Raw genomic sequence first — 20,908 nt, forward strand, 5'->3', positions numbered from 1 at the left:
AAGAAAATTATTATATTCATGTTGTTACCACTTTATTATTATTGTTCATCAAAACATAGTTTTAAAAGTAACCCCAGGGATAAAATGTAGTTGTATTAATTAAATTTAGCATTATTCCTTGCATGAAATTGGTATGAAAGTTCCCACATGACACGTGATAGGCTCAGACTCCACATTCCTGCTAAAATATTTTCATTCACACGCACACACATACACAAGCAGCACACGCGCGCGCGCACGCACACACACAACTTGTATGTACCCTCATCATGACGAGGTTGTTGAGGAAACATGTAGTTGGTCAAAACCTTCTGTTTGGTGTCAGGGTGGGCTTCTGTCTGTAAGGGGATCAGAGCCTTGGACTGCAATGACAGACATATCCACATCAGCATTTAGGCAACGCCATGCGTAAATTAAAGGGCCAGCGTAAAGAATGTTAGGATTTTTCAATGTTCATTAATTTAAAAAACCCAATTTCAATAATATGTCCCAAAAAAAGTGCTATCCCACCAATGTTTCATTATTTTTCTTCCTCTCTGAGGCACCGTAGTGCACGTGCTTCATAATTCATGCACTTCAAACTTAGGTCATTGCATTATATTAGTTCACCACTGGATGGGACTAAATTCTACACACTGTGTCTTTAAGAAAAAAAAACTTTATAAATCACCTTTGCACATTAGCACTCATTTGCTAGCATTCATACGTTACAGCAGGAGTGGCCAAGTTTGGTCTTCGAGAGCCCCTATCCAGCCTGTTTTCCATGTTTCTCTCCACTAACACACCTGATTCATGATCAAGATCGTTATCAGGCTTCTGCAAAGCTTGCTAATTAGCTGATCTTTAGATTCAGCTGCGCTGCAGGAGGGAAACATGGAAAACAGACTGGATAGAGGCTCTCGAGGACCGGACTTGGGCACCACTGCGTTACAGTATATGCATTTCCTTTCCATGGGCATAATGCTTTTATGCATTATATTCAAACGTACAGACTCAAAATGTACACATTAACTGATACAGTATTTGGGAAAGGTTTGTGTACTGTTGTGTTTTTATAGCATTCTACAGTATTGCAAAAATTATGTCAAAGACACACTCTTGATGTTTTTTTTAATGGAATTTCTCAATTGAAAGTCATCAATTAAGGGGAATGGTAACTCTATTAATGTTATTTTTTTCAGTTTGATTTTCAGCAAAGTTAAGAGATCAACAAAATGCCACTTTTATGACAGTTTATTTGCCTTTCAGGTTAACGCTTTGCATAGGTTAATATAAAAGGAATGCAGTTGAAGTCTGAGTGGAATAATGACTGCATGTATTTTCATGATGTTTGTAATAGCTTCAAAGAAGTGTGTTGATACTTTGATAAAGCAATCAAATTGACCCAATAGTTAAGAGCAGGTAAGAAACCTCGCTTATGTACTGTCACCTGATTAATGGCATTGCATTCATCTACAGGTAGAGGAACATGTTTTGTCGGAGAGGTGAGATCTACCTGATTGTCAGAAAGCCAGAGAGCTGCCAGGTCCTTCAGTTTAGTAAAGGTGAATGGTAGATTCTTTAACCTGACAATGAGAGACAAGGGAGGGGAGCCAGAATGAGAAAAATATGTTTCCTCTGCCCACGTACTGTACAGCCCGCAGAGCATGTAGCCATAGCAACACACTCACCAGTTGCCATGGCAACTGTAGGCAGCAAGAGCAACTACAAAATCATTGGTAAACAGTTTATTTTACAGTGTGTGTGTGTGTGTGTGTGTGTGTGTGTGTGTGTGTGTGTGTGTGTGTGTGTGTGTGTGTGTGTGTGTGTGTGTGTGTGTGTGTGTGTGTGTGTGTGTGTGCGTGCGTGTGTGGGGGTGGGGGTGTGGGTGGGGGTGTACCTATTATCACTAAGGTTTAGGACTCGTAGTTTGGTCATCTGTCCTATCTCATCAGGGAGGAATTCAAGTTTGTTGGACCGCAGTGACATCACCGTCACATTCTTACAGTTACCGATCTGTACACATGCACAAAAATGGTGGGGTCACGTCAGGTAACAAACTGCAAGCATGCATTTCCCAAACAGGTCAGGAAGAAAAGTGTAAATTGTGCAATTGGATTATCACCTCTCGGGGAAGTTCGATGAGGAAGTTCTCATCAGCAGCAAAGGTCCTAAGACTGTGCAGGTAGCCGATGGTTGGAGGCAGTGATTCCAACTCATTACAGCTACAGTCCAGTTCTTCCAACAGACAAAGACTGAATGGAAGACATATTGAGAAACAGGGAGACACAGAGAAAATGGCAAAGAAATAATAATGATAATAAAAAAAGGTTCAAAAGATTCATTCTATTCTACTGTCTCTTCTTATAATGAGATTATATATAGCATATGGATGGTGATGTTTATTTCCAGAGTAATCAGTGTTTTTGACTTCTAATCTTCATTGTGTGGTACAATTACCATGAGCAAAATACCAAGTTCAAAATGTGGTGTTAAAAAAAACACCCTTTACTGGAACCAACACCATTCTTAAACATATTGTTATATGAAGACAATGTAGAGTTTATTTGCAAAGACAGGGAAAAGCCATTCTTATGTTATATAAATGGTCAATTAATAAACTGAATATTGAGTACAAATAAAAAATCACATCTCGAAAGTTTCATTCTTTATGCATATACAGTAACTTTGTTGAAAAGGAGCTCTTCATTTGCCTTCAGAGCAAGGATCATAAAGAAAAGTAAAAGAGCAGCACATCATGAATAAATAATCACTCTAATTCACTCATTAACAATCATTTCAATGTATTTATTACAAAATTGGTGCATTTTGACATCTGACCAATCAGTGGGAACGCTCCAACCCTCACTTGCAGAGCAATACTTGGCATGTCGCCCAAACAATACCACATAGCAGGAGCAAGCAAGAAGGAGGGGAAAAGCAAAACTCGTGCTTCAATTGAAGGTGGGGATGTTGTTGGAATAAGACTTTGTGGCTCAAACCTGCTATACATTAGGGATGCGTTCGGAAATATGCTCCGAGCATGTACTGCTTTGCTCTGACAGTCCTTTTGTTTATTCAGAGAGCCCAAAAAAGATGAAGATCCAACAAGGAACACGGTACAAGGCACACTTGCATGTTCACTTTAGATTTGTTTGTAAATGAGATTGTTATTATTATTATTATTATTGCATATTAGTGTTAACTGACTACTGTTGCAGTTTTTCTCGATTGTTAACACACAATTTCTGGTACCTGAGACAAGATGAGACAACCGCAACATGTAACTCATGTACCAAATCCCTTAACCAGTTCTCCTGAACCATAAACACAATTCCTTCTTTAGACTCAGTTCGACGTTCTTAAACACACCTTTTTCAAAACACTACACACAATTCTCTGCATTAAGCATAACTTTTCATGAAGAAAAACACTTGTTTTCACAAAGAACATACTGCCAGTCAAAATTCTGAACTTTACTTGCCTTGCTATATTCACTGAGTCATCACATGGTTTTAACACCTGACCACAGTTTTACAATTAGCAATCAGAGTTTCAGCATAAAAGGGCAACAGGTGAGTGATCTGGGTTGGAGAAATGGAGGACTACATTGGAAACAGAGCCAGAGCCAGAGCCAGAGCCAGAGCCAGAGCCAGAGCCAGAGCCAGAGCCAGAGCCAGAGCCAGAGCCAGAGCCAGAGCCAGAGCCAGAGCCAGAGCCAGAGGCATGAGCGTGAGAATGCGAGTAAGAGGAGGATGAGGATGAGGATGACGCGGACGAGGATGACGCGGACGAGGACGACGCGGACGAGGACGACACGGACGAGGACAAGGTCAAGGCAGGCCACAAACTTCCTGTCGAATAATTTTTTTCTGCCTGGAGATGGAAGGTATAGGGCCACTCCTCTAAGATCATGGAAGATGCATGTGGAGATATATCAGGTGATGCTTTTCATGGCTATTTCATGGATATTTTCTCCGCTGCTTTGCCAGGGAAAATATTGCCTGTGATATGGATGAGGTGCTGTGGCCAGAACGAAACAGAAGACAGGATGCAGCATAGTTTTCTTTTGGGGTGTGTTTTGTGTGTGTGTGTGTGTGTGTGTGTGTGTTTTTGTTGTAACTATATAGTATTTTTTTTGCATGTGCAACTTTGTGTTTGTTGGGATGTAGTGTATGTGTATCTGTTGCTGTAGGGGAATTTTTGTTGCCACGTATTTGTGTTCTGAGTATGAAAACATTATTTTAAAACATTCAACACTAAGAGTGACAACGAACAAAAAAGGCCTAAGTCCATTATTATGAATGAAGAAATGTGTTTTCCATTCATCATAGAGTTTGGGGTCAAGTGTGTTACAATGTGCACATTAGTGTTTAGCTGGTTCATATAAGTGTCTATTCTTATGCTGGTTTGTGTGTGACATTTGACAACAAAATTGTATTTTGAGAAGAAATTACATTATTTTGAATGTAAAGTATCCTTTTGCAGGAGAAATTAAGGGTTTTGCCCATCGTGTGTGTTTTCTGGATTTGTGTGTAGAGTTTTGAGAATATGAACTATGCTTTCATAAAACTTGCGTAAACAATCAAGGAAAAACGGTAATAAAAGTTGGCAAATGGCATGTTGTGGTATGGTCATTTTGCATCTATGATACATTTTGGGATGAGAAGAATTGGGGTGGAGGGGCCTCCAAATAAAATTTAGCTTAGGGCTCCAATTTAGTCAAGGGTGGCTCTGTGTGTGTCAAAGTGAAGCTAAACGTGTTCACAATAATATCCTTGGGCCTTAACAAGGCCCTTTGACCCCCTTGCCTTTGACCATCACTGGCCTGGCTCACAGCAGACTAATGCTAATGAGCCAACAATTTTACTTTCATGTACTGTTATTATTAACATTGCAAGAGTCTGCCATTGTTTTTCCCACCAGCCTGGACCATCTGGGCCACCATACGGTCGGAGGAGAGGAGAGATGAGGGGAGTTTCTTATCCTTTATTTAGATATCTTACTAGCACAGAGATCCTTAAAGCAGTGCCAGGTGTCACATTGAAGCAAGAAGGCCCTGCAATGTTTTCCCCTACTGCGGCATGGTTCTATAGGTGCTACAACAGCTCATTAAGAAGAGTTGTGTTTAGTCACTAATGCATATCTCCTCAAGCGGAGAGCATAAACAAAATGAGCATACAGTACATGATGTTCTTTTTGAAAGAACAAACAATATAAAATGAGTCAGGGTAAGCAAAATGGACGTTTATGTTGGAAATAAAGCTGACTAACTTCACTATTTATCACATACATGCATGCACATGCAGTATCCAAAGTAATTTTGAGGCACAAGTAGGTAGCTGCTTGATCTAGCTGTTTTCCAATTTAGAAGCCATTAATTATGTGTTGAAACTACGTTTATTTATGCTGTACGTGAGCCTCTGTAAAGTGACTGTTAATAAACGTTAACATGTAGTACTCACAGTTTGGTCAAGCCACAGTACAGTGGATCTACTAAAGTTAATGGCCCTAAATTAGTACAATTTAGATTTGAACCGAAATGTTTCAGAAGCAAAGCTCCTCTGAAGTTGCATGTAACGTCAGAATTTAAACCATTATTATGCAAGGAATCAGATCAGGCAAGACTTATGCCTACCTTGCAAAACTTCATTTTAGCAATTGTCAGAGTACTAATTTGTTTTGTTTGTGTTTTGGCTTTTATTGGTGTGTTTTCAACACTTATGCCAAAAGAGAGAATTGCATGCATGACGTCACATGACATTAGTAGCGTTAACAAGTTACAGAGAAATACCTTAGTTCAGAGAACATCAATGGATTAACTCTGTGCATGTTTTTTATTAGATTTCCCTGGCTTTTTCCCAACACATATCCAAAAGATATTTGTTTCCGGCGCGAGTAGCGCAAAGCATAGTTTAACTGTGCGTATGGGCGGAGTTTCCTTTCTCTTTGTAGTTTTGTAGACAGTTGGGGATGTACGCCGTTGTGGCCGTGAACACAGCTGATTAGCATTGTGGCCGATGGAAGCGGATTTTCTCATTCCCTTTAAATTTAGCGCGTGAGAGGCATATTCTACACGGTCGAAGCAGAAACTGACTCGCTGGAGTCAATGCATGGGATCGAAGTACGCAATGCAGTTAAACGGGGCTCCACGGGCGGATGATGGTCGGGCTCATCACAGATCACTGATTGACGTGGTTGCTTGAAGACTGCCTTCCAACTAAATCGTATCTTTGTGTGCCCCCCCACCAACAACAACAATAGCTGTGCCAAGACCAAGGGGGCATGATTTAAAAAAAAAAAAAAACAATAAAGATGATAATAAAAAATAAAAAATCTGTTCAATGAATTGGTTTCTGCAATGATTCAGAAGTTTCTATTTACGCTCTTGTCATATGAATGAAATACGATGACACCGTACACGTCCATGGAGCTTACATTGTTAGGTGCACCAGGGGCATGTACAAGAAAACACCCTCAGCCCACAGGAACGCCAAGCATGGCGCAGTGTGGTCTGACAAATTCCCAAACACTCTTAACGAGGCTTGCACTGCATGGCGCGGAAATCAAGATGCAGCATTTTTTAAGCACACATGCACTGTTTACAAATATAGAGCTCCAGAAGTTACTTGAAGAGTAGGTAGGTTAACCTTTTGATTTTAACACTTATGTAACATTTAGCGTCAGTAGGGATTGAACCGACAAGTCTACTTTTTTTTCTTCTTCCTTTTTTTACGACTCCACGTCGACTGTTAAAGCTTGAAGTCGACTAATAGCTAATCATGATTTTGGCCTCTCGTCTTCCAGTCGGACATTTTAAAGATGACTCAATTTCGACTTGTCCCTCTGCTGCCGTCGCTATAACACTCTGTAGTAAACAAATGTCTGGTCAGCAAGGCAACACAGTCTTCATATATCTGCGTGGGTTAGACGGCATGGAAATAAGATGCTTGTGGATGAGAATAGCGGTTAGGCTGCTAGCTTAGGCTATTACAGTTGTCTTGTCAGTCTTATCAAAAAATTGGACAGTGGTGAGAAGACGGCTAATGTTGCACGTCATAATGCCGCCCATTTCTGCAGTCTCACTTGAACTCCTAACGAATAACTCCTCCATCCACGTCTTCTCGAAGAACTACAGTACAGGCCAAAAGTTTGGACACACGCACATCTCATTCAATTTGTTTGCTTTATTTTCATGACTATTTACATTATATATTCTAACTGATGGCATCAAAACTAAGAATAAACACATGTGGAGTTTATGCACTTAACAAAAAAAGGTGAAATAACTGAAAATATGTTTTAGATTCTAGTTTCTTCAAAATGGTCACCCTTTGCTCTGATTAATACTCTTGGAAAACCATTTCAGGTGACTACTCTTGAAGCTCATCTAGGGAATGCCAAGAGTTTTCAACAAAATGATCAGAGTAAAGAGTGGCTATTTTGAAGAAACTAGAATATAAAACATGTTTTCAATTATTTCGCTTTTTTTTTTTTAAATACATATCTCCACGTGTTCATCTATAGTTTTGATGCTTTTAGTGAGAATCTACAATGTCATGAAAATAAAGAAAATGCATTGCATGAGAAGGTGTGTCCAAACTTTTGGCCTGTATTGTATATTCAGATAAACAACTTGTATATTTACTCTACAGTCCAAACCCTGCCTGTGGTACAAAAAAGGTTGGGGACAGCTATACTGTGCTGAAAAAATATGAATGATAGCATCGATGAATCAACTTTGACTTCATTTTCATCATAGTTGACTGCAATAAGTCTTTAGTCGTTCAACCTCTAGCTGACGAACCGACCAGATGATTTACAGATTTAATAGCATCCCGGGCAACACCTTTGTTTAACCTTAGAGGTTACATGGTATTTATCTTTGGCTTAAGTAAGTGCATATCTTGATAATCGTAAAAATAATAAAATAGTAGGTTGGTACTGCTGCTACTGCAAGGGTAGAGGGCATACACATTCCATGCATTGTACAACAAAAATGTCATTATTTTGAATGTAATATTATAGAAAAATAATTACAATCTTCTTTTGTATTATTCATGATGTGAGATAGGAGGTGAAAATATGTTTTTCAAGACAATGTTACATTCATTAAAGGTAAAACATTTAAAGGAAGTCATTACTGAAGGAGGGCTAAGTTATAGGTACTTAAGGTATCATCAGAGGGGAAATAGTGGTCTACTTATTGGAGTTAAATCCAGGGACTCGTTCAGAAAGACACTTTGTTTTCAGAGCATTCAGATACAAAGCACTGCAAAAAGTGAAAAATGAAAATATGTTAACGTAATTAATCCATTACAATTTATCTCTGTCACACAGCGGCTAAATCATTATGCTACAATGAAAAGTTATTTAACTGCAAAAAGAAATGCAATATCAGTGCTGCAACAAAATGTTCAATTCTATTGGTTTGCAATGGGGTCCAATGTGTTGTGTTCTGATCCATCACATGCAAAGAAACTTTATTCTATGTCTGATTGGATTGAATTTAAAATATCTCCTCATTTGTGTATTGGTATCAATTTAGTTTTTTTTAAATGGTTTTGCATGCATCTTTGAGCTTCAGGTCATTATCTTCAGTAGCCGTCTAAGCCAGATTTAAAGTTCAAGAAGGAAATCATGAGGAAACATTTGTGTACTAAGAACAAAATAAAGTTTAGTTTGCATTTTTTTTGTATCTGTGACACAACTGAACAGCTCACTGTTGTTTCTGAACACACCCCTGGAGCAACAAACTAGGTGCTAAAGTTACTCACCCTTGCTTGGGCTTCGCACTTATGCCACAGCAACGCAGCAAGCAACACACAGAATCCCCCCAAATCATCAGCCAGCACAATAACAGAGTAGTAAACAACCCTCCACAGAATAACACCAAGTGATGAACTAGCAGAAAAAAACTCTGATCCACATGGCTCTACTTGACCTTTATGACTTGCATGCTAATGAGGCTTTCTTACCTCCCGATGGATCCCGGCAGTGAGGTCAGCTGGTTGTCATCCACTTTCAGTGTTGTCAGCTTCTTTAACATTCCTGTTGGACCGGAAAATGCATATCTGTAGTTAAATGCAAAGTAACCTTATTTACAGGTTCATATCACAACTTTTGACGCAGTATTACACTCAAAACTACTGATTCCGTTTGTATGAAACTGGTGCCTAGCTATATATAAAATGTGTGTTTGTGAGGACCCACCTATAGAGTCAGGGAGGTGCTGAAGCATGTTGGAGGAAAGCAAAAGATCCTCTAAGGCCTCACAACCTGAAACATCCGTGTCCAAATTCTCAATACGATTCTTTGCTAAGTCTAAGTAGCGCAGCTGGCGAAGTTTTCCTAGTGACTGCAGAGTCAGAGAGATAAGGAAGACACATCATAGATAAACTACATCTATAAAAATACAAAAGACCATATAGTGTCCTTACCCCTGGTATGGACTGTAGAGAGTTATTATCCATCCACAGCTCCTTTAGGTTGTGGATCTGCTCCAACACTTCCGGCTAATATGCAAAAAGACCGCATGTTAACAAAATAGAAATGAACAAAACATTTATGATCAGAAACTTCCAGAGACAGTTTTCATTACTGCAACAATTTGCATTCACTGGACACTTCATTAGGTACACAATCTAAATCTATAAAAACTATCTGAAAACTCAATTTACAAAGATTGTATTACTTCGATTTAAATTACACAATCATAAAGAAGAGAATACACTTGTTATCATCAAGACAATTGTGGCTGTTGAACGTGGTGAACATAAATTAGCAGTCGAGACTCTTGCCGGCAAACCATGCGGTGAACTTCCTGTCTGACCCTGATGTCACATCCTGTCAACTCCCATTCAGTTTGCTCTTCCTCAGCCCCCTCATGGTTTTCATGACGGGTACCATTTCAAGGTACATCTGAACTCATGCCTCATAAGTCATAACAAAAAAAAAAAAAATATATATATATATATATATATATATATATATATATATATATATAAAAACATCTCAGAATAAAATTATTCATAAATATAATTAGTCACTATTTGATAAAAGTTTTTTTGTGTTTTCTGAAGAACAATAAAAAAAATGACACGGGCCATTATTTTAGAAAGGTGATTATGCTGAAATGGCTTTTGAAATGAGAACGTTACAGAGGCTGCCCCTCGAATGGGACTTGTCAAATGCGTTTGTGATTCTCTTTCCCATCCTGTTTTTTTCTCAAATTACAGACAATTTAACTGGCCAAAGAGCATTACGTTTTTGACATGTATATTTTAGATGAACATAACCCACTATATAGAACAGCAAACATTCTCACCACTTCAGAGAATTCATTGCTACCCAGGTCCAACCTCTCCAACTGTGTCAGTCGATGAATAGACCTGTAATGAGGGGAGTCAGTCACCTACTATCACAACAAAGCTTGAATCTTTGAGTTGAAGTAAATTCTGTGTTTCCATGGTTACATTCAAGTAGTCCTCCTTCATTTAAATTTAAATGGTTATTATTAAATATGTTATCCCAACACTTAACCTGGTCATCAATATGACAAATTAATGGCATTATAGAGAGATGTTTTAGTAAAATAAGTATGCTAATCTGACAATAGATGAATGCGAGTAGAATTTCTGAACTTTCTAAACAGTTTTACAGACTCATGTCAAAACGGTCTGTAATCAAATGAAATATTTAAAATCTATTGGAGATTATACAGTATGTCAACAGAGGCAGCTGAGATGTACTGTACATGCACTCTATGATTATTTCCCATATGACTTTGTGTTTAACAAACTGGTCGCAGTCTAGCGCCATCACTCTAAAATCATTACAGTTTCTGTATAAACAAACACTGAAAATACTCAACGAAAAAAATCTGTACTTTTTCATCATTGCTCTATATTTAATAAATGTAACTTGTTGGTTTGGGAAAACATGATTGAATATGTAGAAGCTTGTCTAATGTATAAGATGATACGTCTATCCTGCTTAGGGTGTTTATCAACTTAAGAACAACTGCACATCGGTTTACTGGCAATGCAATAAGATTATCCCACTCAGACAAAAGTGTTTTTAGTCAATCTGTGTTCTCTGTTCTACAAATGGAAGCAGGTGGATACACAGGTACATTGTATACGTTTGAGCCATGGAAGAGCATTTGACTGTTTTTCCTGTCACTATGCTGACATAAATAGATGAACAAAGATACATTTGCAACTAATTTAGACCTAATTAATTTACATTGGATAATTACAAACTAAATAGGAATGTAATAACAGATTGGTACACAAGATTCAGTACAAGTACTTGCAGTAACAGGGATTGTTATCACATGTGGCCATTGTGAAAATATGGCCACAATAAAAAAAATCTGCAAATTGTTATACATTAGGCTTTTAAACATGTTATTTTAGAAATGGCTTCACCAATATTCAAAAACACCTGTCAGGTATGCAAGTAACTTTATTCCACAGCAAACTCAGGCTGCACGATATTGGAAAAAAATGTGATATGCGATATAGTTGTTGAATATTACGATATCTATATTATTGCAATATTTAACATGTACCTAAAGAAATAACATTTTTATTATCTAATGAAAGAATAAAAAAAAAATTCAAGTGGCAAAATAAGCAAGCTCAATATATTCTTAGTTAATTAATTGTAATTACCTTAGATAATGTTCAACTATTGGATGGTGATGCACATTTAAGTTTGCATCTGACTGGTACAATTCAGATAAAACTATACAATCCCATATGAAACTTATTGCATGTCTTTGCGACATGCATATTGTATGGACCAATATCGCAATATCAATAATTTTTCAATATATTGCCCAGCCCTAGTCTGGAGCAATAAATAACTAATCTAAAGCAAACTACATTACAGGCACAAACACACATTGAGGGCCCAATTTTGTTCCCAGCCCAAGACTCTCGGCCAATCATAGTGGCCTTGAGTAATTTGCGTTGAACTCAAGGCGGTCCGCAGCGTGCCGTGTTTGACTCAAATTGACTAGCTGGGTTGGGAGGGATGAGATTGACGAGCACATGCAAGATCCTCCTCTTGCATGATGTAGTCAGCCAAGCATGTGACGTGAAGAGACAGTTTGCACACCTCGATCATGCAACCATATGTGACCCCCCCCCCACCCCACTCAGCCATCCACCAGCTGTGACGTTTGCAGTCTATTAAAACAATTTAAAAATTATTATGATAATACTCAATGAATTGATGCCTACAACGATTAAGAGGGATTGTCCCACGCTGTTGCCGTATTTATGAATGAAATATGACATCTACCACACACATCCTAATCTGTCTCCCAGCGCCTCCATCAAATCCACCCAAATAATATTAGATTACCAAACTAGAACTCTTTTTCAGGTAGTCTAGAATTTAGTCTACTTTTTGTGACCAAATTGTCGGTACACTGATCGGTGCGGCAGCTCGGCACACTGGAACGCACAGGGAGGCATATTGTCTACCCAATTCACACACACACGAGACCAAGGGTGTCAAACTCATATTAGCTCAGGGGCCACATGAAGCAAAATATATTACCAAGGGGGCTGAACCGGCGTCAGTTATACACAGATTTTTGCTATTTGCCAACCAGCCCTAAATAGCGGGGCTTGTCTGTAAATATATTGTTCAAAAAATAACTCAAATGCAAATAAATATAGCAACATTTTGCCCGTATGAGTTACGGGTGTGTTATATCTACCTCTTTTGCATATATATATATATATATATATATATATATATACACCGGTATGTCGTTCCCAGAATGCATTGGGTGGCACAGTTGATGAATTTATAGGACGTTAATCAATGGAATATGTTTTTGTGTTACCAGTAGCTGAATGTGTGTCATATCCAGCATGTTTATGTTTGATTTATGTTGGTCTATGTTTTAATTTTTTTTTTTTTCAGCAAACCGTAATTTTAAGTTGTGTGTAAAATAATGACATCCAAGTCAATTCTTCCGTGTACAAGTTGCACTGCTCATTTGAGAATTGCTTGTGTAATCACCAATTTATATGTTTTGATTTTAGCCATCTGATTAATTGGGCCCACATTATTAAAAAAAAAATACTTTACAAGATCATCTCGCTGGCCAGATTAAACCCCTTTGTGGGCCTGATCTGGCTTGTGGGCCGTATGTTTGACACCCATGCACTAGACTAACACTTGCCCCAGCACGGAAATTGAGATGTGCCCGTTTTTTCGCCGAGTTCACGTGCGCCAGTCCAGGAAAATAGTGCCGGGAGTCTTACTTTGGCATGGTTTTCAGGTGGTTCTCTCTCAGCTCAAGGATCCGAAGTTTGGAGAGTCTACCAAAAACAAACATGAAAAGCCAAATCTTTATTTCCTTCATTCATTGACAAGCAGAACAAACAGGCCTCATTTAATTCAGCCTAACAAAAATATAAGGCAAAACATTCATGCCTAGGACTAATACAGTGTACATAATATTGCAACATACCCACTTAAAAGAAGGATCCACTTTTTCAAATTGAAACGGCATCCAAAATTATATACATGAGAAATTAAAAATCCCATTATACATTTGTATTTACTCAAACTCATTTTGAATTGGATCACACCGGAGTAAATCAAAGGGAACATACAAATAATATGGAAAACAACCATTCACACTCACATTATACCTCTGGCCAATTAAGAATATCCAGTTAGCATAAAGTATTACCATTTTGCACTGTGGGAAGAAAGCAGAGTACCCAGAGTAAACCTACACAGCACAGGCAAACTTGCAAACTCCACAAAAAAAGGTGTGAGCCAAGATATGAAGTGCAGAACATTGACTTGAGAGGTGAGCCAAGAACTACAAATAGACATGCCCAAAATTCATACATGACTAGAATAAACATAGTATGTTAACTTCCAAAGTGTCTACTGTAAGTCTCGGTCATTTCAAGCCGATGCATCATTCCAAAAACACTGAAAAAAATACCTTCCAATAAGGCCGCCACTCAAGACCCACCACGCTGAAACCATGCATGGAATTACCTGCCAAAGTTAGCTGGCAAGTACTCCAGGAAGGCATCGTTTAAGAAGAGTTGAGTCAAATTCAGGAGCTGCGTAAAACCATCTGGGAGCCTGGAAGGCAAGAAGTAAGTGTGAGCACTGCATATACAGTAGAAGTAGAGAAAATGACACTATGGCTGTAGTTTTTAATCAATATTTCAATTCATATGAATTATTTAATAGATTTAACGCTATATCGCATTTTTCAGTGCAAAGTTGTAATGCTGCACATTGTTGTTTACTGATTTCAAACAAATAGGCTAAATGTGACAGTAAATTATTTGTTCCAAGATGTCTGATGATGTCTTACTTGGTGATGGGGTTAACACTGGCCTCAACCACTGACAAGCCTTTACAGCATTTAATATTATCTGGAAACTCTTGGATACCTGTTGGAAAAGGTAAGAGGGAGGAAAAGCAGACAGAAAGAGAACTGTGTGGTTATGCATGATTCAGATAGTTCCATGTTTTGTTGTGTAGGAGAGTAAGATAAGAAGCTTTTATCCACTCTAAAATGAGATTGTTTGAAAGCTGTAAAATTACTGTGATTATGAGGTTTAATTGTGCAGTTTTTAATTACTGTGGATCTATGAGAAAAATCTAAATACTGATGTTATTTCCCCAGCCTTTCCTTTCCAATTCCTCTGTCTTCTTAATGAGATTGTTATGGCACTAGAGATGACCAAGATCTATAAAGCTCAAGAAAAAACTAATTGTCTTTTTTGCACTTGGGCTGCTCCAGCAGTGTAGAATTAGATTTTTTTAAAGTCATTGTGGTAAAATAAAAATGATAAAATAAATACAATTTAATAAAAATAAAAGCCACAATTTCCTCTAAGCAGGTTCAGTATGATAAACAATTTTGTGTTAAATTCCAAAGGGTCCTTATATTTGTTAACCACACTGGCCATTTTACCGATACCCTTTCATTGGAGCATTGATTGGAATTTAAAACACTTTTGTGGACAGTAGAGGATTGCCAACTTGGAATGTAAGAATAAAATGCGATGGGAAAAAAAATACTTAAAAAAAACATTTAGAAGGAGTATTCAAAGAGGTCTGTGTTTCTTCTTTGCAAATTGTGTTGGTGTTCTTTGTCAAGTTTACCCGTTATTAACATATTTGTCACAAGTGATTTCATGTACACACACCGATTGTAAAAACACAAGTCATATCAAGCTTTACTGCTCCATAGTAAACTAAACTTTATTGTATCTCTAAGCACTAATAAAAACATTATTATATAATCCTGTTTTCAAATAAGCATTGTGCTTGGGGGACTGTATTTTCACCTTACAGGGACTTTAATACAAGCCAGTGTGCCTTCACTGTAATAGACCGTTTTCACACTTCCGCATTTTTTGGCCATAAACACGTACTCGCTGTGGATCACGACTTCCGATGTGGCGTGCGGCGACTTTAAAAATGGTGCAGGCTAAAAATAAGTATCGTACCGGGATGCTCTTTGTGTGTTTTAAACTTTATTAAAGCAGCCTTACCATTTATTTAATTCATTTGCCTCCGACACGGAACTAAATCAGAAGTGAATTCAAGTGATTTGGCGGGAGGAAGGACCACATTTTATTATCAGGAATGGGCAGCACACACGTATGCAACAGGCACTTCCCCTCCGAGGAATTCGCGTTGGGGCTAAAGTGTCATACGCCTGAAACCCAAAGGTTGTTCCACGCCATTTTCCTTTGTACAACTTTATACCGCCTCCTACGAGGGGATCTGTGTTTCATCGATGCCGCAAGCAAATGAGCCCTCACCAAAAACGTGGTCATTTAGTACATTTGATACTGGGATTATGACACACATACACAACCACACATCATACATTACCATTATCATCATCATCATTATCCGCCATTCAAAACAGACAAAACTGAATTTGAATTAGGCCAACAGAGTTTGCAGTTACCTTTGTACCTTGCGAGGCACTGTGAAAAATGTAATAATAATAATATATATATATATATATATATATATATATATATATATATATATATATATATATATATATATACGTAGCTTAATGTCAGAAAGCTGCAACCAATCGTTATCAAAATTCACATGCACATCTCTCTTCCATATCAATCTGTGAAGATTTTTTGGATTTTATAGACATATACTGTCTTGCTTTATAGGTGTGCACTCAGTTTGTCATGTCCCTTAATCCCTTCAGACCCATAGATGATTGCCAGTAAAACCTGTAAAAACGCATAATTTGGATGATGTCAACACTTCTGGTTCCTGATTGGATCCGAGCTAACCAATTACAATCACAAGCTGAATTGCATGATGTTCATGTTAAAAATGTTACATATAAGCTTGGTAAGTTTACAACACGTTACAGCCATACTATCCTGGAGTCCACTATAGCAAATGAAAACATGAGATACCCCCCCCCCCCCCCCAAAAAAAACCATGTTGCTCTTATGTGAGAAGAATCAAAATCAGTAAAAATAAATGTAAAAAAATAAATGAAAGAAAGAAAAAATTTGCCTAGCAGAAAAAATGTGGGTCTGAAGGGGTGAGGAAAACGCTCAATGTCCATAAAATCCTATTGAGCCGATCATATTGATATTTTCAAAAATGTATGTGGGCATAAGAAGAGATGTGCATGTGAATTTTGGTGGTGAATGGTTGTAGTTTTCTAACATTAAGCCACGTTAAACTTTTTATAATGAGCGTCTATGGGGAGGAAGGCTGAATGTCAATACAATCCAAAATATTGTGGTGATTGCTTCTTCATCTTCTTTTTTTTCGTGATGGAATTTTCTTGTACAATGCTAGTTTCCACATCGGCAAATGTGATTTTGGGCAAATGCTTGAACAATATATTTTACGATCAATCTTGCTTCTAGCGCTAAAGTACTGGAAGTTGAAATCCTCGGTAATTATGTGTTTCCGTTTTATTGTGAAAAAAGGCCTATTAAGAACTTACTGCAAATCATCCATTCCAGTGTTTGTTTGTTTATTTAGTTATTACCATTTTTACTGATGTCAAGCTCTTTGAGGTTAACCAGGCTGGCAATTGTGGTTGGAAGATTGGAGAGGTCGTTATCAGGCATGCTCAGCTTCTTTAAGGCCTGGCAGCTGAAGAGTTGCTATAGAAACAGGGAGAATAACAAGCATTATGACATTTGGTAAAATTCCCAAGATTAACTAATATAATAATAATTAACTGGAGGAGGACAAGCAAGTGGATACCCGGACTGCAAGCTTGGGCCATGTGATGTCACTACTGTATACATGCATTCAGCCCGCTCCAGCTTCTGATTGGAGGTACGCATCCACAGAGCGATGGGCAATTCTGAGCAATACACTGTTTGTTGTCACCGTGTAAAGAAAGCATTTGCATTGTGTTGCATTGTGAAAATATCAGAAATGCTCGGATGTTAAAATGTTTCCACGGTGTGGAATTAATGAATTCGTCCAGCCCATGTAGATCGCAGAATTAGTTCAATGGATGAAATAATTTCCTGTTCACGTAGCTGAATTTGTTGTGTGATTGCGCAATCAAAATTACAATGTTTTTATCTGTATGCAGGGTCAGAGCTGTATGTAAATGTATGCAAGTCCTCATGAACAAGTGCAAATTGATAAATCACATACTTTGTGTGGGAATGTTTGTATGCACACTTTACTCACGCTTACACACGCTTGATAAATGAGGCCCCGGTCATCCAAAATGACTTTTGTTTAAGGATTATGAAGGCCTCCAGGAACTTAGGAACCTTAAGTGCAACACAAATTCTTATGTAACCTAGCAAAAACGGAACAGCTTTTGGGGATCAAAAAAAAAATTCTCCCCTCCATGGCGCCCTTTCTGCTCGCAGGTGCCCCTAGCATCCGCCTAATCCACCTAATGACAGGAGCGCCACTGGGCGGACCCGTTGCGAGACTCCTGTTTAGAGATGTCAGCCACTCTGCACGCAGCTTAAAAGCAGTTGTCTATCTGCTGTGGGTATAAATGAGCACATGGAGAAAAATAGATGAAAGAATAATCTTGCACAAAATATTATTATGAAATCTTGCAAAAATAAAAATCCACGCGTTTGTGCACACAAAATATGCTTACAGTTTTACATTTATTGCATAAACACTAAAAACAAAAGAATTCCATAATTATCAACACCTGACACTGAAGGAGCAAAACATTGGACCAGATTTTCAGCCTCACACTTTTTTCAGAACAACACACACAATGATTTGAGAAACACTGAATGCACTTTTATACATTAGACACAGAGGTATGTCATTATGCCACTTCCTTGCAATTCCAAAGCGCTAACTGATAAATCACTACACACATGAGCCAGTTAATTAAACTCACGCACATTAGCTGTTTCAACACATGATTGCTTTATTGAAGACAAACCAATCAGGTGTGAACACTACAAAAATGCAGCAGCTAAGTTCACCTGATTTCAACCAAAAAGGAATAAATCAGAGGAAGAAAAGAGAGGGTGAGAGGCGGAATCCATTGAGGATGAGCAGGAGGTAGAGGTTGAGGAAGAACTGAAATTTGTCAAATAAAATTTGTGCAACGCTATTTGATAATGTCATCAACCACGAATTGATGCTGAGGGAGGACTTCCAACAAAACAAAACAAAAAAATCCAACGAGAATATTTCCTCCGATGTTGATTAAATTTGCTGGTCAGATCTAACTAGGCCAGGGGTAGGGCAACATGCGCGTTTTAGATGTCTCCCTCCTCCAACACAGGTGATTCAAATGATCAATTCTTCAGCCAGCTCTGGAGAACCTGATAAGCATCCTCACCTATGTTGGAGGAGGGAGACATATTTTCTTTTTTTTGTCTTCTTCTCTTTTTCTGAGAGAGCTCAGTATTGTTCATTCGGTAATTTTACCGATTCGACATGTCATCATCATTGCTCTCTCCTTTTTATATTTTTTAATTTTTACAATTTTTTATTTTGTATGTGCGTGAGTATGTGCATGTGCGTATGTATGTGTGTGTGTATGTGTGCGTGCGTGTGAGTGTGTACTCATTAGTTCACCTAAAACCTATTAAAAATCCCATACCGTTCACCTAAACCGAATACTTCAGAATCCAGCGAGTCATGAGGTTGTCAGGAGACCCGAGGAAGGATCAAAGAAAAGAAAGGAAAGTGAAATCCAGCACCGACCAGACATTACCTACTACCCACCGGGTTACCAACCTGAGTCTTTTACCAACCCCAGAAACATCTAAATTCCAACAAATTAGGGAGACCTCAAGAGACCAAAGGAGAGACTGAGGAAAGGAAGGAAGGATAGATGAAGCAGAGTGAGATCCACAGACATCAGCTTCCACTGATTCAACGACCAGAGGAAGAAGCAGATTGTGTTTGAATTTCGATAGATGCTGGTGTGGTGGATCTAGCATGCATGAAAACCTCCACTAAAGAGGGGAGCCGTCGACCCCGGCCATGACAGAGCAAGCACAACCCCCCAGGCCACGGCAGCGCCAAGAGACAACCCCCGGACCCCGCAGGGGCCACCTGCCGAAGAGCAAACCCAGGAGCCAGGAGCGCCACCCACCCCAACACGGCCCGCGCCCCCAACCCAAGGCAGCAGGACGGGGCACGGCTGGCCCGCCAGGCACCCCACCGGCCCACAACACCCGCTCCCCCCACGACCACCCCACCCCCCATCCACCCCAGCCCCATTTTTTTGTATTTTGTGCTTAAGCAATTGTAAAAAAAAAAAACTGTAATGTCATTCATTCATTCATTCATTTATTTATTTGATATTTTTTACAGTAAATTTAACCTGTACTGGTAGTACAGTATTTTTATTTAGTTTTCTGGGCTTACAGTGTTGGGACACATTTTGTTGTGATTGTCGAACTTGACTGATTTTGTTTATATGAAGACAAATGAATCCTATTTTCAATAGTGTGGAGCATTGATCTTGTGTTTGAATAATTTACCCTATTGTGTATTTGTACTTTCTTTGTGTTCATGGCTTATAGTAACTGCTCAATTTTTTTTAAAGTTAAACATCACAGTATGTAACTGGGTCAAACAGACTTAATCCTTATCACACGTGTGTATGTCATATGGTAAATATAGGATGGTTTATATACATGTGTTTAGAGTTTTGACAAGAGTGATTCATTTTTGCACAGGATGTGAGATGTTCTGCATTTCATGTGCATGGTTGTGCTAAATGCGTGTAGTATTTTTAAAATCCGAGCCCTATTTTGTATTTCATGCTTAAGCAATCGTAAAAAATTGTAAAACACTCCGACGAAAGAGGAAGTTAATGGTGTAATTCCCAGCATGCAAAGTGACACAATGAAAATAGTCAAAGGTATTATTATGTTTTTTATTTGGTAATGTTAGATGTTAATTATTATTGCATTAGTAACAGACTTGTTTTACATTCATCTATTTTATTAATTCAATATTTGATGGAGTTTTTTTTTAACACTATAACAATTTTTTTTTATTTACAATTAGTTTTTTAAATATCTGGCCAGACAGCAAAGTCTCTCTGTGGAGCATCTCTTCACTTACAATGCTTTTGAGCTCAAATCAGCTATCAATGTTGTATATCATCTGCTGTCTAACACCACCCTTCTATTTATTATGGTTCTGTTTAAGGTACTACTCTCATTCTAATATATTTTACATTCCAATTTTACGGATTCCACCTCATTACAAGAGTCACATTTCCTGTCTTCATGTTTATCAATAATAAAAAGCATTTGTCCTGCTGTCCAGGCACCTCCGTCTTGTACTCAACTTTTAAATCATGGGTCTGTGATTTTTAAGTTGTCCTAACTTAAATACACTTCCGAGTTACATCAGGGCAAAAATTGGGGGGTATGGTTTTGCCCAAGGTCTAAAG

General features: G+C 38.3%; 1 protein-coding gene across 34 annotated transcripts in view; it reads right to left on the minus strand.

Moving 5' to 3' along the window:
• Positions 1–20,908, minus strand: part of lrrc7 (leucine rich repeat containing 7) — a 127,488-nt gene that overhangs the window by 35,656 nt on the left and 70,924 nt on the right. For 31 of the 34 annotated variants that reach the window (XR_015096417.1, XR_015096420.1, XR_015096419.1 and 28 more), the window contains 13 exons: positions 17,036–17,153; positions 14,351–14,429; positions 14,023–14,112; positions 13,269–13,325; positions 10,307–10,370; positions 9,420–9,494; positions 9,193–9,337; positions 8,958–9,030; positions 8,757–8,774; positions 2,105–2,234; positions 1,880–1,995; positions 1,496–1,565; positions 263–362 (listed from right to left, as the gene is read on the minus strand). Coding sequence is in view for 25 of the 34 variants with exons in the window: in XM_086088370.1 (XP_085944496.1) it covers positions 263–362; positions 1,496–1,565; positions 1,880–1,995; positions 2,105–2,234; positions 8,757–8,774; positions 8,958–9,030; positions 9,193–9,337; positions 9,420–9,494; positions 10,307–10,370; positions 13,269–13,325; positions 14,023–14,112; positions 14,351–14,429; positions 17,036–17,153 (1,135 nt within the window). In the remaining 9 variants the exon portion in view is untranslated. The remainder of the gene's footprint in view (positions 1–262; positions 363–1,495; positions 1,566–1,879; positions 1,996–2,104; positions 2,235–8,756; positions 8,775–8,957; positions 9,031–9,192; positions 9,338–9,419; positions 9,495–10,306; positions 10,371–13,268; positions 13,326–14,022; positions 14,113–14,350; positions 14,430–17,035; positions 17,154–20,908) is intronic. The other 3 variants (XM_086088369.1, XM_086088392.1, XM_086088368.1) reach the window with 1 other exon arrangement.

This window comes from Leptonotus elevatus, chromosome 11 (assembly GCF_054856555.1).
Source record: "Leptonotus elevatus isolate MCC_2025b chromosome 11, RoL_Lele_1.0, whole genome shotgun sequence".
Taxonomy (NCBI): domain Eukaryota; kingdom Metazoa; phylum Chordata; class Actinopteri; order Syngnathiformes; family Syngnathidae; genus Leptonotus; species Leptonotus elevatus.